This window comes from Fringilla coelebs (genome assembly GCF_963513975.1).
Source record: "Fringilla coelebs genome assembly, chromosome: 34".
NCBI classification, from domain to species: domain Eukaryota; kingdom Metazoa; phylum Chordata; class Aves; order Passeriformes; family Fringillidae; genus Fringilla; species Fringilla coelebs.
The window spans coordinates 160,121-185,510 of NC_140060.1; the positions used below are offsets into that span (position 1 = coordinate 160,121).

General features: G+C 59.7%; 3 protein-coding genes across 3 annotated transcripts; 2 read left to right on the plus strand and 1 right to left on the minus strand.

Annotated features, from left to right (window-relative positions):
- The first annotated feature begins 533 nt into the window (after positions 1-533).
- Positions 534-11,574, plus strand: APEX1 (apurinic/apyrimidinic endodeoxyribonuclease 1). The gene is made up of 4 exons (XM_084224162.1): positions 534-632; positions 1,611-1,768; positions 3,402-3,594; positions 5,258-11,574. Exons 1-4 carry the CDS (start codon positions 581-583, stop codon positions 5,770-5,772), a joined length of 918 nt encoding a protein of 305 aa, XP_084080288.1. The 5' UTR covers positions 534-580; the 3' UTR covers positions 5,773-11,574.
- Positions 11,575-11,761: 187 nt separating this feature from the next.
- On the minus strand, positions 11,762-15,736 carry PIP4P1 (phosphatidylinositol-4,5-bisphosphate 4-phosphatase 1). The gene is made up of 7 exons (XM_084224163.1): positions 15,644-15,736; positions 15,305-15,480; positions 14,992-15,098; positions 13,643-13,748; positions 12,796-12,848; positions 12,631-12,721; positions 11,762-12,219 (listed from the first exon to the last, which is right to left on the minus strand). The coding sequence occupies exons 1-7, from the start codon at positions 15,714-15,716 to the stop codon at positions 12,076-12,078; spliced, it is 750 nt and encodes a 249-aa protein (XP_084080289.1). The 5' UTR covers positions 15,717-15,736; the 3' UTR covers positions 11,762-12,075.
- Positions 15,737-16,185: 449 nt separating this feature from the next.
- PNP (purine nucleoside phosphorylase) lies at positions 16,186-25,163 on the plus strand (the record flags this gene model as incomplete). The annotated part of the gene is made up of 5 exons (XM_084224184.1): positions 16,186-16,225; positions 18,334-18,497; positions 20,252-20,355; positions 22,723-22,898; positions 24,749-25,163. The coding sequence occupies exons 1-5, from the start codon at positions 16,215-16,217 to the stop codon at positions 25,161-25,163; spliced, it is 870 nt and encodes a 289-aa protein (XP_084080310.1). The 5' UTR covers positions 16,186-16,214.
- Between the last annotated feature and the right edge of the window lie 227 nt (positions 25,164-25,390).

Genomic DNA, 25,390 nt, shown 5'->3' on the forward strand with positions numbered 1-25,390 from the left:
GAGGTGGGAGTAAAGCTACGGCGCGCTCTGATTGGCTGGGCATGAGGGGGAGGTGGGTGCTAAAGCCACGGCGCGCTCTGATTGGCCAGGCTGTAAGGGCAGGCGGTTTCTAAAGCCACGGCGCGCTCTGATTGGCCAGGCTGTGAGGGGAGGCGGGTGCTAAAGCTACGGCGCGCTCTGATTGGCCAGGCTGTAAGGGGAGGCGGGTGCTAAAGCTACGGCGCGCTCTGATTGGCCAGGCTGTGAGGGGAGGCGGGTGCTAAAGCCACGGCGCGCTCCGATTGGCCGGGCATGAGGGAGAGGCGGGTGCTAAAGCCACGGCGCGCTCTGATTGGTCAGGATGTGAGAGTAGGCGGGTTCTAAAGCTACGGCGCTCTCCGATTGGCCAGGCTGTAAGGGGAGGCGGGTGCTAAAGTTACGGCGCGCTCTGATTGGCCGAGCTTTGAGGGGAGGGGTTACCAAAGCCAGGGCGTGCTCTGATTGGTTCACGCTGATGACGTCCTTCTCTCTCCCCGGCGCAGGGGCGGGGCTTGAAGGCCGAGGGGGCGCGGCCAGCGGCGGAAGGGGCGGGGCCAGCGCCATGCCGAAGCGCGGGAAGAAGAAGGAGGAGAACGGGAGCGGGGACGAGGCCGGTGAGTGCCCAGTACGGACCAGTATGGACCAGTACAGACCAGTATAGACCAGTAAGGACCAGAACTGACCAGTATGGACCGGTACGGACCAGTATAAACCAGTACGGACCAGTATAGACCAGTATAAACCAGTAAGGACCAGAACTGACCAGTATGGACCGGTACGGACCAGTATAAACCAGTACGGACCAGTATAGACCAGTATAAACCAGTAAGGACCAGAACTGACCAGTACGGACCAGTATAGATCAGTATAGACCAGTATAAACCAGTATGGACCGGTATGGACCAGTAAGGACCAGAACTGACCAGTATGGACCAGTATAGACCAGTATGGACCAGTATAGACCGGTACGGACCAGTATGGACCAGTATGGACCAGTATAGACCGGTACGGACCAGTATGGACCAGTATAGACCAGTATAAACTGGTATAGACCAGTATGGACTGGTACGGACCAGTGCAGACCAGTATAAACTAGTATGGACCAGTACGGGCCAGTATAAACCAGTTAAGACTTGTACAGACCAGTATGGCCCAGTGCGGACCAGTGCGGACCAGTATAAACCAGTATAGACCATAATAAACCAGTATAGAGCAATATGGACCATTATGGACATGTATAGACCAGTATAAACCAGTACAGACCAGTATGGCCCAGTATAGACCAGTACGGACCTAAACCCCTTCCCAGTACCCCCCCAATCCCCTCCCAGTCCAAACCAGTCCAAACCAGTAACCCCAAACCCCCTCCCAGTCCAAACCAGTATAACCCAGTAACCCCAAATCCTCTCCCAGTCCCTCCCAATCCCTCCCAGTAACCCCCAAACCCCCTCCCAGTACAAACCAGTAACCGCAATCCCCCTCCCAGTCCATCCCAGTCTCTCCCAGTATAACCCAGTACCCCCAAATCCCCCCCAACCCCTCCCAGTCTGACCCGGCCCCGCCCCCTGCCCACCATTGGCCGCTCCCCGCAGGCCCCGCCCCCGCCAAGGCGCCCAAGGCGTCCCCGGCCCCGCCCTACGAGGACCCGCCCACCCGCGAGACCACGCCCGATGGGCGGCGCTGGACGCTCAAGGTGACGTCATGGAACGTGGACGGGCTGAGGGCGTGGCTGCGCAAGGGCGGGGCCCAGGTAAGGGGCGGGGCCCGGCGGAGGGGGCGGGGCCGAGCGAAGCGCGGGAGGGGTGGGGCCGGTTTTGGGGGGATTTGGGGGGATTTGACCTTTTTGGGGGATTTTGGGGGTTTTTTACCAATTCTGGGGGATTTTGAGGGGATTTCACTGATTTGGGGGATTTTGAGATTTTTTTACCATTTTGAGGGGTTTTTTATTATTTTGGGGGGATTTTGAGGGGATTTTACCATTTTGGGGGGATTTTGAGGAGTTTTTTACCATTTTGGGGGGTTTTTACTGATTTTGGGGGATTTTGAGGGTTTTTAACCAATTTTGGGGGATTTTGAGGGTTTTTTCCCTATCTTGGGGGATTTTGAGGGATTTTTCCCATTTTAGGGGAATTTTGAGGAGTTTTTTACCATTTTGGGGGGATTTTGAGGGGTTTTTACTGATTTTGGGGGATTTTCAGGGGATTTTATCAATTTCGGGGGATTTCGAGGGTTTTTTTCACATTTTGGGGGGATTTTGAGGGGATTTTCCTGATTTTGGGGGATTTTGAGGGTTTTTAACCAATTTTGGGGGATTTTGAGGGGTTTTTCCTCATTATTGGGGGATTTTGAGGGGATTTTATCGATTTTGGAAGATTTCGAGGGTTTTTTACCATTTTTGGGGCATTTCGAGGGGTTTTAACCATTTCCAGGTGTTTTCCCCCAGAGGGTGCAGGAGGAGATTTTGGGGCTGTTTCAGACGGGGTTTTTTTACCATTTCTGGGCGTTTTTTCCCCATTTCTGGGTGGTTTTTCACCGTTTTTTCACCGTTTTCGCTGGGGTTTTTTGCCATAATTCGATATTTCCGGATGTATTTTTCCCGTTTTTGCCGGTTTTGGCCCCAGTGGGTGCAGGAGGAGGCCCCGGACGTGCTGTGCCTGCAGGAGGGGATTTTGGGGTTGTTTTGGGCTGAGTTTGGGGGGATTTTGGGCTGATTTTGGGTGGGTTTTTCACCGTTTCTGGGTGTTTTTTCACTGTTTTTGCTGGGGTTTTTTGCCATTATTGCATTTTTTGGGATGTATTTTTACCATTTCCGTGTGTTTTGTCCCCAGTGGGTGCAGGAGGAGGCCCCGGATGTGCTGTGCCTGCAGGAGGGGATTTGGGGGGATTTTGGGCTGATTTTGGGGTGATTTTGGGGGGATTTTGGGCTGATTCTGGGTGTTTTTTCACCATTTTCGCTGGGGTTTTTTGCCATAATTGCATATTTTGAGATGTATTTTTCCCGTTTTCGCCTGTTTTCGCCCCAGTGGGTGCAGGAGGAGGCCCCGGACGTGCTGTGCCTGCAGGAGGGGATTTTGGGATGATTTTGGGGTGATTTTGGGGTGATTTCTGGGTGTTTTTTCACCGTTTTCGCTGGGGTTTTTTGCCACAATTATATATTTTGAGATCAGTTTTTACCATTTTTGCCTGTTTTTGCCCCAGTGGGTGCAGGAGGAGGCCCCGGACAGGCTGTGCCTGCAGGAGGGGATTGTGGGCTGATTTTGGGGTAATTTTGGGGTAATTTTGGGTGGTTTTTCACCGTTTTTTCACCGTTTTCGCTGGGGTTTTTTGCCACAATTTCATATTTTGAGATGTATTTTGCCCATTTTCGGGTGTTTTGTCCCCAGTGGGTGCAGGAGGAGGCCCCGGACGTGCTGTGCCTGCAGGAGACCAAGTGCGCGGCGGCGGCGGTGCCGGCCGAGCTGCGGGCGCTGCCGGGGCTGCCCCACCAGTTCTGGAGCAGCGCCCGGGACCGGCCGGGCTACAGCGGGGTGGGGCTGCTGGCCAGGACCGAGCCCCTGGACGTCACCTACGGCATCGGTGAGGGCCCAAAATGCACTGAAATCACCCCAAAATCGGCCTGAAATCACCCCAAAATCGGCCCGAAATCGGCCTGACAACCGCCCCAAAATCGGCCCAAAACCGCCCTGAGAACCGCACTGAAACCGCCCCAAAATCGCTCCAAGAACTGTCCCAAAACCGACCTGAAATCGCCCCAAAACTGCCCCAAAATCACCCCAAACCACCCTGAAATCCCTCCCAGTCCCTCCCAGTCTATCCCAATCCAGGTCTATCCCACTCCAGCTCTCACCCAGTTCCTCCCAGTCTCTCCCAGTCCCTCCCAATCCCCTCCCAATCCCCTCCCAGTCCCTCCCAGTCCCTCCCAATCCCCTCCCAATCCCCTCCCAGTCTCTCCCAGTCCCTCCCAATCCCCTCCCAGTCCCTCCCAGTCCCTCACAGTCTATCCCAATCCCCTCCCAGTGATTCCCAGTCCCTCCCAGTCCCTCCCAGTCATTCCCAATCCCTCCCAGTTCCCTCCCAATCCACTCCAGCTCCCTCCCAGTCCCCTCCTAGTCTATCCCAGTCCCTCCCGACCATCCCAATCCCCTCTCAGTCCCTCCCAGTCCCATCCCAGTCCCTCCCAGTTCCCCCCCAGTCCATCCCAGTCCCTCCCAATCCCATCCCAGTCCCTCCCAGTCTATCCCAATACCCTCCCAGTGATTCCCAGTCTATCCCAGTCCCTCCCAATCCCCTCCCAGTCCCTTCCAATCCCCTCCCAGTCCATCCCAGTGCCCCCAAATCCCCTCCCAGTCCCTCCCAATCCCCTCCCAGTCCCTCCCAGTCTATCCCAATCCCCTCCCAGTGATTCCTAGTCTATCCCAGTCCCCCCCAATCCCATCCCAGTCTATCCCATTCCCCTCCCAGTCCCCTCCCAGTCCCTCCCAATCTATCCCAATCCAGGTCTATCCCACTCCAGCTCTCTCCCAGCTCTCTCCCAGTCCCCCTCAGTCCCTCCCAGTCATTCCCAATCCCTCCCAATCCACTCCAGCTCTCTCCCAGTACCCCCCAATCCCCTCCCAATGCCCTCCCAGTGATTCCCAGTCCCATCCCAGTCCCTCCCAGTCATTCCCAGTCCCTCCCAGTCCCTCCCAATCCCCTCCCAGTCCCCCCCAGTCCCTCCCAATCTATCCCAATCCAGGTCTATCCCACTCCAACTCTCTCCCAGCTCTCTCCCAGTCCCTCCCAGTCACTCCCAGTTCTCTCCCCCCCCAGGTGACCCGGAGCACGACGCTGACGGCCGCGTCCTCACCGCCGAGTTCCCATCCCAGTCCCATCCCAATCCCCCCCAGTCCCTCCCAGTTACTCCCAGTCCCTCCCAATCCCCTCCCAGTCCCTCCCAGTCCCTCCCAGTTCCCTCCCAGTCTATCCCAATCCCCCCCCAGTCCCTCCCAGTCCCCTCCCAGTCCCCCCCAGTCCCTCCCAGTCCCTCCCAGTCCCTCCCAGTCACTCCCAGTCCCTCCCAATCCCCTCCCAGTCCCTCCCAGGCCCTCCCAATCCCCTCCCAGTCCCTCACAGTCTATCCCAATCCCCTCCCAATCCCCTCCCAATCCCCTCCCAGTCCCTCCCAGTCCCTCCCAGTCCCTCCCAGTCCCTCCCAGTCCCTCCCAGTCCCTCCCAGTCACCCCCAGTTCTCTCCCCCCAGGTGACCCGGAGCACGACGCCGACGGCCGCGTCCTCACCGCCGAGTTCCCCTCCCTCTTCGTGGTCTCGGCCTACGTGCCCAACGCCGGCCGGGGCCTGGCGCGCCTGGAGCCGCGGCTGCGCTTCGACGCCGCCTTCCTGCAGTTCCTGCGCCGCCTGGACGCCCGCAAGCCCGTCCTGCTCTGCGGGGACCTCAACGTGGCGCACAACGACATCGACCTGTGCCACCCCCGCGCCAACCGCGCCAGCCCCGGCTTCACGCCGCAGGAGCGCGCCGGCTTCTCGCGGCTGCTGGAGGCCGGCTTCGCCGACGCCTTCCGGCACCTGTACCCCGAGGCGCGCGGCGCCTTCACCTTCTGGACCTACCTGGGCGCGGCGCGGGCGCGCAACGTGGGCTGGCGGCTGGACTACGCCGTGCTGTCGCGGCGCCTGCTGGGGGCGCTGTGCGACTGCAAGATCCGCAGCGCGGCGCAGGGCAGCGACCACTGCCCCGTCACCGCCCTGCTGGCCCTCTGAGCGGGGCTGGGGGCGCTGGGTGGGCTCGGTTTGGGATGAAATCGGGGGAAATTGGGCCAAAATCGGCTAAATTGGTCCAAAATCGGTTTAATTTGGCCCAAAATCGGCTCAAATTGGCCCAAAATCGGCTTAAATTCGCTCAAAATCACTCAGATTTGGAGTTCCGTACTGTTGTCTGGTCTTGGATATGTAAAAGTCCAAAATCGGCTCAGTTTGGACCGAAATCGGCTCAAATTGGCTCAAAATCGGCTTAATTTGGCCCAAAATTGGCTGAAATTGGTCCAAAATTGGCTAAATTGACCCAAAATTGCTCAAAATTGGAGTTTCAGGCTGTTTTCCAGTCTTGGATATGTTCAGGGCCAAAATCGGCGCAATTTGATCGAAATCGGCTGAAATTGATCCAAAATCGGCCTAAATTGGCCCCAAATCGGCTTAAATTGGCCCCAAAATCGGCTCAAATTGGGTCTAAAATCGGCCTAAACTGACCCCAAAATCGGCTCAAATTGGCCCCAAAATCGGCTCAAATTGGGTCTAAAATCGGCCTAAATTGGGACTAAAATCGGCTCAAATTGGGTCTAAAACCGGCTTAAATTGACCCAAAATCGGCTCAAATTAACCCAAAATCGCTCCTAAATCGTCCCAAACCGGCCTAAATCGCCCCAAACCCGCCCCAAACCGGCTCCTGGGGGCCGGCCCCCGCCGCCTTCCGGCACCTGTACCCCGAGGCGCGCGGCGCCTTCACCTTCTGGACCTACCTGGGCGCGGCGCGGGCGCGCAACGTGGGCTGGCGGCTGGACTACGCCGTGCTGTCGCGGCGCCTGCTGGGGGCGCTGTGCGACTGCAAGATCCGCAGCGCGGCGCAGGGCAGCGACCACTGCCCCGTCACCGCCCTGCTGGCCCTCTGAGCGGCGGGGTGAGGTGGGGATTGGGATGAAATCGGGGTAAATTGGGCTAAAATTGGCTAAATTCGGCAAAAATCGGTTCAATTTGGCCCAAAATCGGCTCAAATTGGCCCAGAATTGGCTTAAATTCGCTCAAATCCAAGGTTCACACTCCTGTCTGGTCTTGGCTATGTTCCGTCCCAAAATCGGCTCAATTTGGCCCAAAATCGGCTCAATTTGGCCCAAAATCGGCTCAATTTGGCCCAAAATTGGCTGAAATTGGTCCAAAATTGGCTAAATTGACCCAAAATTGTTCAAAATTGGAGTTTCAGGCTGTTTTCCAGTCTTGGATACGTTCAGGGCCAAAATCGGCGCAATTTGATCGAAATCGGCTGAAATTGATCCAAAATCGGCCTAAATTGGCCCCAAAATCGGCTCAAATTGGGTCAAAATTGGCTCAATTTGGCCCAAAATCGGCTTAAATTCGCTCAAAATCACTCAGATTTGCAGTTCCGTACTGTTGTCTGGTCTTGGATATGTAAAAGTCCAAAATCGGCTCAATTTGGACCGAAATCGGCCTAAATTAGCCGCAAATCGGACTAAATTGGTTCAAAATTGGCTGAAATTGGTCCAAAATTGGCTAAATTGACCCAAAATTGCTCAAAATTGGAGTTTCAGGCTGTTTTCCAGTCTTGGATATGTTCAGGGCCAAAATCGGCGCAATTTGATCGAAATCGGCCTAAATTTGGTCCAAAATCGGCTTAATTTGGCCCAAAATCGGCCTAAATTGGCCCCAAATCGGCCTAAATTGGCCCCAAAATCGGCTCAAATTGGCCCCAAAATCGGCTCAAATTGGGCATAAAATCGGCTAAAATTGATCCAAAATCGGCTCAAATTGTGCCCAAAATCGACTCAAATTAACCCAAAATCGCTCCTAAATCGCCCCAAACCGGCCTAAACCGCCCCAAAACCGCCCCAAACCGCCCCAAACCGGCTCCTGGAGGCCGGCTTCGCCGACGCCTTCCGGCACCTGTACCCCGAGGCGCGCGGCGCCTTCACCTTCTGGACCTACCTGGGCGCGGCGCGGGCGCGCAACGTGGGCTGGCGGCTGGACTACGCCGTGCTGTCGCGGCGCCTGCTGGGGGCGCTGTGCGACTGCAAGATCCGCAGCGCGGCGCAGGGCAGCGACCACTGCCCCATCACCGCCCTGCTGGCCCTCTGAGCGGTGGGGTGAGGTGGGGATTGGGATGAAATCGGGGGAAATTGGGGCAAAATCGGCTCAATTTGGCCAAAATCGGGTTCAATTTGGCCCAAAATCGGCTCAAATTGGCCCAAAATTGGGTCAAATTGGCCCAGAATTGGCTTAAATTCACTCAAATCCAAGGTTCACACTCCTGTCTGGTCTTGGCTATGTTCCGTCCCAAAATCGGCTCAATTTGGCCCAAAATTGGCTCAATTTGGCCCAAAATAGGACTAAATTGGCCCAAAATCGGCTCAAATCGGCCCAAAATCGGCTTAAATGCGCTCAAAATCACTCAGATTTGGAGTTCCGTACTGTTGTCTGGTCTTGGATATGTAAATGTCCAAAATCGGCGCAATTTGATCGAAATCGGCTGAAATTGGCCCAAAATAAGCTGAAATTGGCCCAAAATCGGCTGAAATTGGCCCAAAATCGGCTAAATTGACCCAAAATTGCTCAAAATTGGAGTTTCAGGCTGTTTTCCCGTCTTGGATATGTTCAGGGCCAAAATCGGCGCAATTTGATCGAAATCGGCCTAAATTTGGTCCAAAATCGGCCTAAATGGGCCCAAAATCGGCTCAAATGGGCTCAAAATTGGCTCAATTTGGCCCAAAATCGGCTTAAATGCGCTCAAAATCACTCAGATTTGGAGTTCCGTACTGCTGTCTGGTCTTGGATATGTAAAAGTCCAAAATCGGCTCAGTTTGGACCGAAATCGGCTCAAATTGGCTCAAAATAGGACTAAATTGGTCCAAATTTGGCTAAATTGACCCAAAATTGTTCAAAATTGGAGTTTCAGGCTGTTTTCCAGTCTTGGATATGTTCAGGGCCAAAATCGGCGCAATTTGATCGAAATCGGCTGAAATTGATCCAAAATCGGCCTAAATTGGTCCAAAATCGGCTGAAATTGGCCCAAAATCGACCTAAATTGGCCTCAAAATCGACCTAAATTGGCCCCAAAATCAGCCTAAATTTGGTCCAAAATCGGCTCAAATTGGCCCCAAAATCGGCTCAAATTGGGTCTAAAATCGGCTCAAATTAACCCAAAATCGCTCCTAAATCGTCCCAAACCGGTCTAAACCGCCCCAAAACCGCCCCAAACCGCCCCAAACCGGCTCCTGGGGGCCGGCCCCCGCCGCCTTCCGGCACCTGTACCCCGAGGCGCGCGGCGCCTTCACCTTCTGGACCTACCTGGGCGCGGCGCGGGCGCGCAACGTGGGCTGGCGGCTGGACTACGCCGTGCTGTCGCGGCGCCTGCTGGGGGCGCTGTGCGACTGCAAGATCCGCAGCGCGGCGCAGGGCAGCGACCACTGCCCCGTCACCGCCCTGCTGGCCCTCTGAGCGGCGGGGGTCGGGGCTGGGGGCGCTGGGTGGGCTCGGTTTGGGACAAAATCGGGGTAAATTCGGCCAAAATCGGTTTAAATTGGCCCAAAATCGGCTCAATTTGGCCCAAAATCGGCTTATATTCGCTCAAAATCACTCAGATTTGGAGTTCCGTACTGTTGTCTGGTCTTGGATATGATCAGGGCCAAAATCGGCTCAATTTGGCCCAAAATCGGCTTAAATTGGCACCAAATTGGCCCAAAATTGGCCTAAATAGGTCCAAAATCGGCTAAATTGACCCAAAATTGCTCAAAATTGGAGTTTCAGGCTGTTTTCCAGTCTTGGATATGTTCAGGGCCAAAATCGGCGCAATTTGATCGAAATCGGCTTAATTTGGCCCAAAATAAGCTGAAATTGGCCCAAAATCGACCTAAATTGGCCCCAAAATCGGCTCAAATTGGCCCCAAAATCGGCTCCAATTGGGTCTAAAATTGGCTTAAATTGACCCAAAATCGGCTCAAATTGTGCCCCAAAATCGGCTCAAATTAACCCAAAATCGCTCCTAAATCGGCCCAAACCGGCCTAAACCGCCCCAAAACCGCCCCAAACCGCCCCAAACCGGCTCCTGGGGGCCGGCCCCCGCCACCTTCCGGCACCTGTACCCCGAGGCGCGCGGCGCCTTCACCTTCTGGACCTACCTGGGCGCGGCGCGGGCGCGCAACGTGGGCTGGCGGCTGGACTACGCCGTGCTGTCGCGGCGCCTGCTGGGGGCGCTGTGCGACTGCAAGATCCGCAGCGCGGCGCAGGGCAGCGACCACTGCCCCGTCACCGCCCTGCTGGCCCTCTGAGCGGGGCTGGGGGCGCTGGGTGGGCTCGGTTTGGGACAAAATCGGGGTAAATTGGGCCGAAATCGGCTAAATTGGGCAAAAATCGGTTCAATTTGGCCCAAAATTGGCTCATTTTGGCCCAAAATCAGCTTAAATGCGCTCAAAATCACTCAGATTTGGAGTTCCGTACTGTTGTCTGGTCTTGGATATGTAAAAGTCCAAAATCGGCTCAATTTGGCCCAAAATCGGCTTAATTTGGCCCGAAATCGGCTCAATTTGGCCCAAAATCGGCTGAAATTGGTCCAAAATTGGCTAAATTGACCCAAAATTGCTCAAAATTGGAGTTTCAGGCTGTTTTCCCGTCTTGGATATGTTCAGGGCCAAAATCGGCGCAATTTGATCGAAATCGGCTGAAATTGATCCAAAATCAGCCTAAATTGGCCCCAAAATCGGCTCAAATTGGGCCTAAAATCGGCTAAAATTGACCCAAAATTGGCCTAAATTGGGCCCAAAATTGGCTCAAATTGGGTCTAAAATCGGCTTAAATTGATCCAAAATTGGCTCAATTTGGCCCAAAATCGGCCTAAATTTGCTCAGAATTGGGGTTTCAGGCTGTTGTTTGGTCTTGAATATGTTCAGGACCAAAACCAACTTGAATTGGCCCAAAATCGGCTCAACTTGGCCCAAATTGGCCCAAAATAGGCTAAATTGGCCCAAAATCGGCTTAAGTCCACTCAAAATCACTCAAAATTTGAGTTTCAGGCTGTTATCTGCTCTTGGATATGATCAGTCCCAAAATTGGCTCAATTTGCCCCAAATCGCTTTAAATTGGCCCCAAATTGGACTAAATGGGCCCAAAATCGGCAAAATTGGCCCAAAATCGCCTTAAATTGGCCAAAAATTGGACTTTCAGGCTGTTGTCTGCTCTTGGGTATGTTCAGGCCCAAAATTGGCTCAATTTGCCCCAAAACCGGCTCAGAACCCCTCGAACCCACTCAGAGTCAAAGCTGATTTTAACCCGAGCCCAAAATCGCCTGAAATTCACCCAAAATTGCGGCCGAGTCCAAAACGGCCCCGAAACAGCGCTCTGATGACATCATCAGGCTGGGATTGCCCCGCCCACCACGCCTCGACCCAAAATCGCCGCGAAAAGACCCAAAACCGACCCAAAACCGCCCAAAATCAGGCTCTGATGACGTCACAAGCCCTGAGCTGGTGCCCCGCCCTCATTTTTACCCAAATTGACCCAAAACCACCCAAATTTGGGCTCTGATGACGTCACTGGCCCCGAGGCCTCGCCCCGCCCTCGTTTTTACCCAAAAATGACCCAAAATGACCCAAATTTGGGCTCTGATGACGTCACTGGCCTTGAGGCATTGCCCCGCCCTCGTTTTTACCCAAATTCCCCCAAAATGACCCAAATTTGGGCTCTGATGACGTCACCGGCCCCGAGGCCCCGCCCCGCCCTCGTTTTTACCCAAATTCCCCCGAAATGACCCAAATTTGGGCTCTGATGACGTCACCGGCCCCGAGGCCTCGCCCCGCCCTCGTTTTTACCCAAATTCCCCCAAAATGACCCAAATTTGGGTCTCTCAGGTGCTGCCGCCGCTGCTCGGACCCAAAATCCCCCAAATCCACCCCAAAACGCTCCCCCTCTAGGCCCCTCCCCCTTTAGTCCCCGCCCCCTCTCTGTTTTAATAAAGGTGAATTTTGGGGTGAAAAATGCCGATTTTGGGTTTATTTACAGGCGGCCCCGCCCTCGCTGGGCGTGGCCAATAAATAGCGCTGTACACGGGGGGCGGAGCTTATGTACAAGTGGGCGGGGCCCGAGTCATGCGGGAAGGGGGAGGGGCCATGCGGAATAAAGAAGGGGGGCGGGGCCGGAAGTGGATGGATCGTCCAATGGCGAACGGGGCGTGGCTGCGTGACGTCATGGCGGCCAGCCACGCCCACCGGCGTGTCCCGTGATGAAGGGGCGTGTCCCGCGGGGGCGGGATCTCTCCGTGCGGGCGTGTCCGGGCGGGGGGCGTGGTCAGGCGCGGGGTGGGAGGGGCTGGCTGACGCGCACGCAGCCCCAATAGGCTGCCCGCAGAAGACACGCCCCCGCGCCCGCCCCCAGCACCGCCCACGCCGCCGGCACCCACCGCGCCCGGCGCCACGCCCACCAGGTGCCGGCCTGGGCGGGGCAGGGGGCGTGGTCACCCTCTGGACACGCCCCCTGAACACGCCCTGTTCTCGTCTGACCCCTTACGTCATCCTCCGTTAAGCCCCGCCCATTTGCGCCACACCCGTGATGCCACACCCTTCTGAGAGCCACGCCCCGCAGGCAGCTAGGCTCCGCCCCTTTGCGCCACAGCCCCTAAAGCCACGCCCATTCGCCCACCTCACCCAATCCCCAGGCACTCCCCCCTTCAAGCCACACCCATTCAAGCCCCACCCTTTAAAGCCCCACCCCCTTAAGCTCCACCCCTTAACCCCCTCTCCCTCCAAGCCCCACCCATTTCCCCCTTGTAGCCCCTCCCAATTTAATCCTGCCCTCACCAGACTCCACCCCCCAGGCCCCGCCCCTTGAGGCCCCGCCCCTCACCGCCAGTCCGGCCGCGGCCCCGCCCATCAGCAGAGCGGCCAATAGGCAGCAGAGGCAGCGTCGCCGTGGGAACCGCCGGCCAATCGCGGACCTGGGCGTGGCCAGAGGGGTGTGGTCAGCTCCAGAGAGGCGTGACCGCGGGAAAAGGGGCGGGGCTTGACTTACACCTTGCGGCAGTGCGGGCAGCGAGCCAATGAGCGCTCGGGGAGCTCCGCCCACTGCGGGAAAGGGGCGTGGTCACTCAAAAGGTGGGGCTAAATGGGGCGTGGTGGTGTGGGCGGGGCTGGGAGGTGGCACGGAATGAGGGGGAGGGGCTGGGGGTGCAGGGGGCGGAGTCTGGAGGCGGGAGGTGTTAATGGTGAAATGGGGCGGGCCTAAAGGGGGAGGAGCTTGAAAGGGAGGGGCTGGAAGAGGGAGGGGCTTTAAAGGGTGGGGCTGGAAGAGGGAGGGGCTTTAAAGGGTGGGGCTGGAAGAGGGAGGGGCTTGAAAGGGTGGGGCTGGAAGAGGGAGGGGCTTTACAGGGAGGGGCTTGAAGAGGGAGGGGCTTTAAAGGGTGGGGCTTGAAGAGGGAGGGGCTTTAAAGGGTGGGGCTTTACAGGGAGGGGCTTGAAGGGGAGGGGCGTGGCTCGGTGTGCCCAATGATTGGGAGGGGGCATGGCCAGGCATGCGGGATGAGGTGGGCGTGGCCGGAAGGGGCGGGGCTCACCAGGAAGGGCCCCCCGCAGTGATCGGGGTTAAAGGGGCGCGGTCGCTCAGGGGGCGTGGTTACGCATGCACAATGAGGTGGGCGGGGCCGGAAGGGGCGGGGCTCACCAGGAAGGGCAGTGATTGGGTTTAAAGGGGTGTGGTCGCTCAGGGGGCGTGGTTAGGCATGCACAATGAGGTGGGCGGGGCCGGAAGGGGCGGGGCTCACCAGGAAGGGCAGTGATTGGGGTCATAGGGGCGCGGTCGCTCAGGGGGCGTGGCCAGGCATGCACAATGAGGTGGGCGTGGCCCGGGGGGCGGGGCTCACCAGGAAGGGCCCCCCGCAGTGGGCGCAGGCCACGCGCACGCCCCCGGGGGCGGGGTCAGGGCTGGGCGCGCCCGTCTGCACCGGGCCCAGGTTGATGATCCTCTTACTGGGAGCACTGGGTCAGACTGGGAGCGGGGGAGGGGCGCCCGGGGACCCCCCCGGGGCTCCCAGTACGGACCAGTATGGACCAGTGACCCCCCCAGTGCTCCCAGTATGGACCAGTATGGACCAGTATGGCCCAGTGACCCCCCCAGTGCTCCCAGTATGGACCAGTGACCCCCCCAGTGCTCCCAGTGACCCCCCCAGTGCTCCCAGTATGGACCAGTGACCCCCCCAGTGCTCCCAGTATGGACCAGTGACCGCCCCAGTGCTCCCAGTGACCCCCCCCGGGGCTCCCAGTATGGACCAGTACGGACCAGTGACCCCCCCAGTGCTCCCAGTGACCCCCCCAGTGCTCCCAGTGACCCCGCCAGTGCTCCCAGTATGGACCAGTATGGCCCAGTTACCCCCCCAGTGCTCCCAGTATGGACCAGTATGGCCCAGTGACCCCCCCAGTGCTCCCAGTGACCCCGCCAGTGCTCCCAGTATGGACCAGTATGGCCCAGTTACCCCCCCAGTGCTCCCAGTATGGACCAGTATGGCCCAGTGACCCCCCCAGTGCTCCCAGCGACCCCCCCACTGCTCCCAGTATGGACGAGGGACCCCCCCAGTGCTCCCAGTAAGGACCAGTGACCCCCCCAGTTCCTCCCAGTTCAATCCCAGTCTGATCCCAGTCCCTCCCAGTCCCGCAGAGTGCCCCCAGTCCCCTCCCAGTATAAACCAGTCCCCCCCAATCCCCTCCCAGTCCCTCCCAGTCCCCCCCAATCCCCTCCCAGTCCCTCCCAGTCCATCCCAGTCCCCTCCCAGTCCCTCCCAGTCCCCCCCAATCCCCTCCCAGTCCCCTCCCAGTCCCTCCCAGTCCCCCCCAATCCCCTCCCAGTCCCTCCCAGTCCCTCCCAGTCCATCCCAGTCCCCTCCCAGTCCCTCCCAGTCCATCCCAATCCCCTCCCAGTCCCTCCCAGCCCCCCCCAATCCCCCCCCAGTCCCTCCCAGTCCCCCCCAGTCCCTCCCAATCCCCTCCCAGTCCCTCCCAGTCCCTCCCAGTATAAACCAGTAACCCTTAATCCCCTCCCAGTCCCCTCCCAGTCCCCTCCCAGTCCCCTCCCAGTCCCTCCCAGTCCCTCCCAGTCCCCCCCAAATCCCCTCCCAGTCCCCTCCCAGTCCCTCCCAGTCCCCTCCCAGTCCCCTCCCAATCCCCTCCCAGTCCCTCCCAGTCCCTCCCAGTCCCTCCCAGTCCCTCCCAGTCTGACCAGTATGGCCGCGGGCAGGCGATGCGCTGCGCCGACGCCCGGCACACCAGCAGGCAGTTGCACGGACACCTCACGTACTTCTTCCCCCCGGGGGCCGTCCTGATTGGCTGCCGCCGCGCAGGGGGCGTGGCCTCAGCCGGGACACGCCCCCGACCCGCACCCACCCCTTCAAACCCCGCCCATCCGCCTCAAACCCCTCCCACCCCATCAACACCCACCCCACACCCCGCCCCGACCCCGCCCGTCAGGCCACGCCCTCCCCGCCAAGCCCCGCCCACGCAGACCCCTCCCCCCCGAAGCCACGCCCCCTTACCGTGGCCTCGCCACACCCCCCGCACTTGACCACGTGCTGGTGCGTCTTCCCCTCGACGCTGATTGGCCGCTGGCACACGCGGCACGTGACCGCCGGAGGCCCCGCCCCCGCCGCCTCGGGGCTGCCCAATGGCGAGTAAGGGGGCGGCGCCTCGCCCGGGCCCGCCCCGCCGCCGCCTGCCAATCAGAGAGCGGCGAGTCGGACCGGCGGAGCCACGCCCCCACCGGCCACGCCCTCCCCTCAGCGCTGTAAGCCACGCCCCTCCGCCGTTCGCGCCTCGCCCGGGCCCCGCCCCGCCGGTAAACCCCGCCCATCCCGCGCGGCTCCGCCCCTTCTCACCGGCGGCCGCGGCCCCGCCCGGGCCCGGCCCCGCCTCGGGCGGCAGCAGCGGCGATCGCTCCCCGTCCGCCATGACAGCGCCCCGGCCACGCCCCCCCGCGCCCGATTGGCCCGCCGCCTTCACGCGGGGGCGGTGCCGCCCAGCCCGCGCTCCCATTGGCCGCCCCGCCTCACGTGACCCGCCGCCCCGCCGCCCCGCGCGCTGCCATTGGCTCGTTCCGCATCACGTGACCCGCCCCCGCCCTCATTTCCGGCGTTGCCGTGGCAACGCCCGCGCCGCCGGCTTTCCGGTCCCCTCCCCGCGCTCCCATTGGCCGCCCCCTCGTCACGTGATTTCTCCTACTTCCCCCTTCTTTTCCCGGCAACGCCCCGCCCTCCCCGCCCACCCATTGGCCGCTGCCCCTCCCAGCCGCGCGCTGATTGGCCGCCGCCCCCGCCGCTCCCGCCGGCCGTCGCCATGGCGACGCGGCCGCCACCGCCGATTGGCCGAGGCGCGGGGGCCGCGCCGGTGACGTCATGGCGGCCGCCATATAAGGGGCGGGGCGGGGCCTGAGGCGCAGACGGGGCCGCGATGGACGGGAGGTGAGGGGGGGGAACCGGCGGCGATTTTGGGGCCATTTCGGGGCTTTTTGGGTCCTTTCGGGGCCGGGAGGGGATGGGGGGGGGGACGGGGGGGTCGGGGGGGGGGTGCGGGATCATCCAATGGCAGCGCGGCGCGGGGGTCTCGCGGCCAATCAGCGGCGGGGGGCGTGGCCTGGGGGGCTCGGAGCCCCCTCCCCCTGCCCAAAAAGAGCCCGGATGGGGGTGGGGGAGGGGTTTGGGGGGGATTTGGGGGATTTTGGGGCGTTTGGGGGCGGGGCCGAGCCCGGCCGGGCCCAAAGTCCGCCTGGCCCCGGGCCCGGAACCGGGCGAGGGTCAAGGTCGGGGTGGGGGGGCGGGGCGGGGGTCATGGGGTCATCCTGGGGTCATCCTGGGGTCATCCCGGGGGTCCTGGGGTGATCCTGGGTCATCTCGGGGTCATTCCGGGGGTCCTGGGGTCATCCTGGGGTCATTCCGGGGGTCCTGAGGTCATCCTGGGGGTCCTGGGGTCATCCTGGGTCAGTGTGAGGTCAGCCTCGGGGTCATGGGGTCATGCTGGGGTCATCTCGGGGTCATCCCGGGGGTCCTGGGGTCATCTCGGGGTCATCTTTGGGGTCCTGGGATCATCCTGGGGGTCCTGGGGTCATCCCGGGGTCATCCCGGGGGTCCTGGGGTCATCCTGGGGTCATCTCAAGGGTCCTGGGGTCATCCCGGGGGTCCTGGGGTCATCCTGGGGTCATTCCGGGGTCATCCTGGGGTCAGCCTCGGGGTCATGGGGTCAGCCCAGGGGTCCTGGGGTCATCCTGGGGGTCCTGGGGTCATCTTGGGGTCATCTTTGGGGTCCTGGGGTCATCCTGGGGTCATCTCGGGTCATCCCAAGGGTCCTGGGGTCATCCCGGAGGTCCTGGGGTCATCCTGGGGTCAGCCTAGGGTCATCCTGGGGGTCATGGGGTCATCTCAAGGGTCCTGGGGTCATCCTGGGGTCATCTTTGGGGTCCTGGGGTCATCCTGGGGTCATCTTGGGGTCATCCCGGGGGTCCTGGGGTCATCCTGGGGTCATCCTGGGGTCATCTCGGGGTCATCCTGGGGGTCATGGGGTCATCCTGGGGGTCATGGGGTCATCCTGGGGTCATCTCAAGGGTCCTGGGGTCATCCTGGGGTCATCCTGGGGTCATTCCGGGGTCATCCCGGGGGTCCTGGGGTCATCCTGGTCCAAACTGTTCCAATCCAGTCCATACTGGTCCATACTGGTCCATACTGGTTTATACCAGTCCGACCAGTCCAAACCAGTTCATCCTGGCATCCCCTCCCCCAGTTATGAGGCCTAGGTCGATCCATACTGGTCCATACTGGTCCATGCTGGTTTATATCAGTCCATACTGGTCCAAACTGGTTTATACTGGTTTATACTGGTCCATACTGGTCCAAACTGGTTTATACTGGTCCAAACTGGTCCAAACTGGTCCATACTGGTGTCCCCCCAGTTACGAGGCGTGCACCAATCCATACTGGTCCAAACCAGTTCATACTGGTTTATACTGGTTTATACTGGTTTATACTGGTTTATACTGGTCCATACTGGTCCAAACTGGTTTATATCAGTCCAAACTGGTCCGAACTGGTCCATACTGGGCCATACTGGTCCAAACTGGTTTATATCGGTCCAAACTGGTCCGAACTGGTCCATACTGGTCCATACTGGTCCGTACCAGTTAACACCGGTCCATACTGGTCCATACTGGTTTATATCTGTCCAAACTGGTCCATACTGGTCCATACTAGTCCATACCAATCCATACTGGTCCATACTGGTCCAAACTGGTTTATATCGGTCCAAACTGGTCCATACTGGTCCATACTGGTCCATACCAATCCATACTGGTCCATACTGGTCCAAACTGGTTTATATCGGTCCAAACTGGTCCATACTGGTCCAAACTGGTTTATATCGGTCCAAACTGGTCCATACTGGTCCAAACTGGTTTATATCGGTCCATACTGGTCCAAACTGGTTTATATCAGTCCAAACTGGTTTATATCAGTCCAAACTGGTCCAAACTGGTTTATACTGGTCCGAACTGGTCCGAACTGGTCCAAACTGGTCCCCCCAGTTACGAGGCGTGCGCCGAGGCGGCGCGCTGGCTGCGGGCGCAGTTCCGGGAGCCGCCGCAGGTGGCGCTGGTGTGCGGCTCGGGGCTGGGGGCGCTGGCGCAGGAGCTGAAGGAGCCGCAGAGCTTCGACTATCGCGACATACCGCACTTCCCCCGCAGCACCGGTACCGATAGGGGACTGGGAGGGACTGGGATCAAACTGGGAGGGACTGGGAATGGGCTGGGAGGGACTGGGGGGGACTGGGGGCACCGGGAACCGGGGGTTACTGGGAGCACTGGGAGCACTGGGAGCTTCGACTATCGCGACATACCGCACTTCCCCCGCAGCACCGGTACCGATAGGGGACTGGGATCAAACTGGGAGGGACTGGGAGGGACTGGGGGGGACTGGGGGGGACTGGGAGGGACTGGGGGCACCGGGAACCGGGGGTTACTGGGAGCACTGGGAGCACTGGGAGCTTCGACTATCGCGACATACCGCACTTCCCCCGCAGCACCGGTACCGATAGGGGACTGGGATCAAACTGGGAGGGGACTGGGAGGGACTGGGGGGGACTGGGAGGGCCTGGGGGCACCGGGAACCGGGGGTTACTGGGAGCACTGGGAGCTGAAGGAGCCGCAGAGCTTCGACTATCGCGACATACCGCACTTCCCCCGCAGCACCGGTACCGATAGGGCACTGGGAGGGGCACTGGGAAGGACTGGGAGGGACTGGGAGGGACTGGGGCACCGGGAACCGGGGGTTACTGGGAGCACTGGGGGCTGAAGGAGCCGCAGAGCTTCGACTATCGCGACATACCGCACTTCCCCCGCAGCACCGGTACTGGGACAGACTGGGAGGGACTGGGATCAAACTGGGAGGGACTGGGAGGGGACTGGGAGGGGATTGGGGGGGACTGGGAGGGACTGGGAGGGGACTGGGAGGGACTGGGAGGGACTGGGAGGGGACTGGGAGGGACTGGGAATGGGACTGGGAGGGACTGGGAGGGAACTGGGAGGGACTGGGAGGGGATTGAGGGGGACTGGGAGGGAACTGGGAGGGACTGGGAGGGAACTGGGAGAGACTGGGAGGGGACTGGGAGGGGACTGGGAGAGACTGGGAGGGGACTGGGAGGGGACTGGGGGGGACTGGGAGGGACTGGGAGGGACTGGGAGGGGACTGGGAGGGACTGGGAGGGACTGGGAGGGACTGGGAGGGAACTGGGAGGGACTGGGAGGGAACTGGGAGAGACTGGGAGGGGACTGGGAGGGGACTGGGAGAGACTGGAGGGGACTGGGAGGGGACTGGGGGGGACTGGGAGGGACTGGGAGGGACTGGGAGGGGATTGGGGGGGACTGGGAGGGACTGGGAGGGACTGGGAGGGAACTGGGAGGGACTGGGAGGGAACTGGAGAGACTGGGAGGGGACTGGGAGGGGACTGGGAGGGACTGGGAGGGGACTGGAGGGGACTGGGGGGGACTGGGAGGGACTGGGAGGGACTGGGAGGGGATTGGGGGGGACTGGGAGGGACTGGGAGGGGACTGGGAGGGGACTGGGGGGGACTGGGATGGACTGGGAGGGGACTGGGAGGGACTGGGAGGGACTGGGGGGGACTGGGAGGGGACTGGGAGGGACTGGGGGGAACTGGGAGGGAACTGGGAGGGACTGGGAGGGACTGGAAGGGGATTGGAGGGACTGGGGGGACTGGGAGGGACTGGGAGGGACTGGAGGGACTGGAGGGAATGGGAGGGACTGGGAGGGGATTGGGAGGGACTGGGAGGGGACTGGAGGAACTGGGAGGGACTGGGAGGGACTGGGAGGTATTTTTGGGCTGTTTTGGGCATTTTGGGGCAGTTTTGGGTCATTTTGGGGTCCCGGGGGGGCCCGGAGGTCACCTGGGGCCCAGGGGGGCGTGGTGACCCCCGGCCCCGCCCCCAGTGCAGGGCCACGCCGGGCGATTGGTCGTGGGGCGCCTTGGCTCCGCCCCCTGCGCCGTCCTGCAGGGCCGGTTCCACCTGTACGAGGGGTACACCTCCAGCCAGGTGAGTCGGCCACGCCCACACACCTGGGGACACGCCCACACCCCTGGGGACACGCCCACACACCTGGGGACACACCCACAGCTGGGGCGGGGCACACCTGGGGGCGGGGCACACCTGGGGGCGGGGCACACACCTGTACGAGGGGTACACCTCCAGCCAGGTGAGTCGGCCACGCCCACACACCTGGGACATGCCCACACACCTGGGGACACGCCCACAGCTGGGGCAGGGCACACCTGGGGCGGGGCACACCTGGGGGCGGGGCACACACCTGTACGAGGGGTACACCTCCAGCCAGGTGAGTCGGCCACGCCCACACACCTGGGGACACGCCCACATCTGGGGACACGCCACACACCTGGGGACACGCCCACAGCTGGGGCCACACCCCTTTGCCCAGCCCCCTCCACAGGCCCGGCCCCTCTGCCCCACCCTCCTCATTTAGCCACGCCTCTTGGCCACACCCATGACCCCTGACCTTCTCCTGACCACACCCAATGACCACACCCAATGACCACACCCTGGTACTGACCATAGAGTGACCACAGAGTGACCACAGAGTGACCAGAGTGACCACAGAGTGACCATGCAGTGACCACTCTGACCCCTCACTGGCCATAGAGTGACCGCAGAGTGACCACAGAGTGACCCACACCCTGCTGCTGACCACAGAGTGACCACAGAGTGACCACACCCTGCTGCTGACCATAGAGTGACCACAGACTGACCCCAGAGTGACCACAGAGTGACCACAAAGTGACCACAGAGTGACCACAGAGTGACCACACCCTGCTGCTGACCATAGAGTGACCACAGAGTGACCACAGAGTGACCACAGAGTGACCACACCCTGCTGCTGACCATAGAGTGACCACAGAGTGACCACAGAGTGACCACTGACCACTCTGACCCGTCACTGACCACAGAGTGACCACAGAGTGACCACTGACCACTCTGACCCGTCACTGACCACAGAGTGACCACAGAGTGACCACACCCTGGTGCTGACCACTCACTGACCACAGACTGACCACTGACCCTCACTGACCCTCACTGACCCTCACTGACCCTCACTGACCCTCCCCAGGTGGTCATCCCCGTCCGGACCCTGGCCCTGCTGGGTGTCCACACCCTGGTGCTGACCACTCACTGACCACAGACTGACCACTGACCCTCACTGACCCTCACTGACCACTGTGGTCACTCACTGACCACTGACTGACCCCTGTCCAGGTGGTCATCCCGGTCCGGACCCTGGCCCTGCTGGGTGTCCACACCCTGGTGCTGACCAACGCCGCGGGCTCGCTCCGGCCGGGGCTGACCGCCGGTCACCTGCTGGTCATCCGCGACCACACCCTGGTGCTGACCACAGACTGACCACAGACTGACCACTGACCCTCACTGACCATGCACTGACCACTCTGACCCCTCACTGACCCCTGACTGACCCCTGTCCAGGTGGTCATCCCTGTCCGGACGCTGGCCCTCCTGGGTGTCCACACCCTGGTGCTGACCACAGACTGACCACAGACTGACCACTGACCCTCACTGACCCTCACTGACCACTGACCCCTGTCCAGGTGGTCATCCCCGTCCGGACCCTGGCCTTGCTCGGTGTCCACACCCTGGTGCTGACCATAGACTGACCACTGACTGACCACTGACCCCTCACTGACCCTCACTGACCACTGTGGTCACTCACTGACCCCAGACTGACCACTGACCCCTGTCCAGGTGGTCATCCCTGTCCGGACGCTGGCCCTCCTGGGTGTCCACACCCTGGTGCTGACCATAGACTGACCACTGACCCTCACTGACCCCAGACTGACCACTCTGACCCCTGACTGACCACTGACCCCTGTCCAGGTGTCATCCCCGTCCGGACCCCTGGCCTTGCTCGGTGTCCACACCCTGGTGCTGACCATAGACTGACCACTGACCCCTCCCCAGGTGGTCATCCCCGTCCGGACGCTGGCCTTGCTCGGTGTCCACACCCTGGTGCTGACCAACGCCGCGGGCTCGCTCCGGCCGGGGCTGACCGCCGGTCACCTGCTTGGTCATCCGTGACCACACCCTGGTGCTGACCACAGACTGACCACAGACTGACCACTGACCACTGACCCTAACTGACCACTGACCCTGCCCAGGTGGTCATTCCGGTCCGGACACTGGCCCTGCTCGGTGTCCACACCCTGGTGCTGACCATAGACTGACCACTGACCCCTCTGGTCACTCACTGACCCCTGAGTGACCCCTCCCCAGGTGGTCATCCCGGTCCGGACCCTGGCCCTGCTGGGTGTCCACACCCTGGTGCTGACCATAGACTGACCACTGACCCTCACTGACCCCTGACTGACCCCTGTCCAGGTGGTCATCCCGGTCCGGACCCTGGCCTTGCTGGGTGTCCACACCCTGGTGCTGACCAACGCCGCGGGCTCGCTCCGGCCGGGGCTGACCGCCGGTCACCTGCTGGTCATCCGCGACCACATCGACCTGCCCGGCCTGGCCGGACGCTCGCCCCTGGTGGGGCCCAATGACGAGAGGTGGGCGGGGCCACGGGTTTGGGGGGAAAAATGGGGATTTTGGGAAAAAACGGGTTTGGGGGGAAAAATGGGGATTTTGGGGGAAAAATGGGGATTTTGGGAAAAAGGGGGTTTGGGGGAAAAAGGGGATTTTGGGAAAAAGGGGGATTTTGGGAAAATGGGGGTTTTGGGGGGAAAAATGGGGATTTTGGGAAAAATGGGTTTGGGGGGAAAAATGGGGGTTTGGGAAAAATGGGGTTTGGGGGGGAAAATGGGGATTTTGGGAAAAAATGGGGATTTTGGGGATAAAAAAGGGGATTTTGGGAAAAACGGGGTTTGGGGGAAAAATGGGTTTGGGGGGAAAAATGGGGGTTTGGGGGGAAAAAGGGCAGGTTTGGGAAAAAGGGGGCTGGGGGGAAAATGGGGATTTGGGGATAAAAAAGGGGGTTTTGGGGAAAAAGGGGGTTTGGGGGGAAAATGGGGATTTTGGGAAAAATGGGGATTTGGGGGAAAAATGGGGATTTTGGGGAAAAAGGGGTATGGGGGAAAAAGGGGTTTGGGGGGAAAAAGGGGTTTGGGGGGAAAAATGGGGATTTTGGGAAAAAGGGGTTTGGGGGGAAAAATGGGGGTTTGGGGGAAAAGGGGTTTGGGGGGAAAAATGGGGGGTTTGGGGTAAAAAATGGGGATTTTGGGGAAAAAGGGGGTTGGGGGAAAAGGGGGTTGATTTTGGGGGGGAAAAGGGGGATTTGGGGATAAAAATAGACATTTTGGGGCTGATTTTGGGGCTAGAAATGGCCATTTTGGGGTTAGAAATGAGTATTTTGGGGTTAGAAATGAGTATTTTGGGGTGAAAAAGCGTGATTTCGGGGTCAGACATGGCCATTTTGGGGTCAGAAATGGACATTTTGGGGTGAAAAAGCGGCATTTTGGGGCTAGAATTGGACATTTTGGGGTTAGGAATGGCCTTTTTGGGGTGAAAAAGTGGGATTTCAGGGTTAGGAATGCACATTTGGGATGATTTTGGGGTGAAAAAGCGACATTTCGGGGTTAGGAATGCACATTTGGGGCTATAAATGCACATTTTGGGTTTAGAAATGGCCATTTTGGGGTTAAAAAGTGGCATTTTGGGGTTAGAAATGGACTTCTTGGGGCTATAAATGCACATTTTGGGTTTAGAAATGGCCATTTTGGGGTTGGAAATGGCCATTTTGGGGTTGGAAATGCACATTTTGGGGTTAGATATGCACATTGTGGGGTTAGAAATGCACATTTTGGGGTGAGGAATGGACATTTTGGGACTAGAAATGGACATTTGGGGTCAGAAATGGCCATTTTGGGGTGAAAAAGCGTGATTTTGGGGCTAGAAATGGAGGTTTTAGGGCTATAAATGCACATTTTAGGGCTAGAAATGGCCATTTTGGGGCTATAAATGCACATTTGGGGTTAGAAATGCACATTTTGGGGTTAGAAATGCACATTTTAAGTTTAGAAATGCACATTTTGGGGCTATAAATGCACATTTTGGGGTGACAAAGCATGATTTTGGGGTTAGAAATGCACATTTCGGGGTGCCAAAGCGTGATTTTGGGGTTAGAAATGCACATTTTGGGGCTAGAAATGCACATTTTGGGGTGCCAAAGCGTGATTTTGGGGTTAGAAATGGCCATTTTGGGGTTAGAAATGCACATTTTGGGGCTATAAATGCACATTTTGGGGTGACAAAGCGTGATTTTGGGGTTAGAAATGGCCATTTTGGGCTATAAATGCACATTTCGGTGCTATAAACGCACATTTTGGGGTGAAAAAGCAGCATTTCGGCGGTATAAATGCCCATTTTGGGTTGAAAAACGGTGATTTTGGGTGTGTTTCAGGTTCGGGCCGCGGTTCCCCTCCATGACCGACGCCTACGACCCCGCCCTGCGGCGCCTGGCGCTGGCCCTGGCCCCCCGGGAGCTGCGGGCGCGCTCGGGGGTCTACGTGGGCGTGGGGGGGCCCAGCTACGAGACCCCGGCCGAGTGCCGCTACCTGCGCCGGGCGGGGGCCGACGCCGTGGGTGAGCGGGGGGCGGGGACGGGGGATGGGGGCGGGGCTGGAACCGCGGGAATGAGCCCAAAATCCAGCCCCAAAATGGGGGGAAAAGGGCAAAAAGGGCGGGGCTGGAACCGCGGGAACGAGCCCAAAAGAGCCGGGAATGAGCCCAAAACCGGCCCCAAAAACGGGGGGAAAGGGGGGGAAAGGGGGCGGGCCTGGAACCGCGGGAATGAGCCCCAAAACAGCCGGGAATGAGCCCAAAATCCAGCCCAAAAAACGGGGGGAAAGGGGGCGGGGCTGGAACCGCGGGAACGAGCCCCAAAAGAGCCGGGAATGAGCCCAAAAGGGCCGGGAATGAGCCCAAAACCGGCCCCAAAAACGGGGGGAAAGGGGGGGAAAGGGGGCGGGGCTGGAACCGCGGGAATGAGCCCAAAATCCAGCCCAAAAAACGGGGGGAAAGGGCAAAAAGGGCGGGGCTGGAA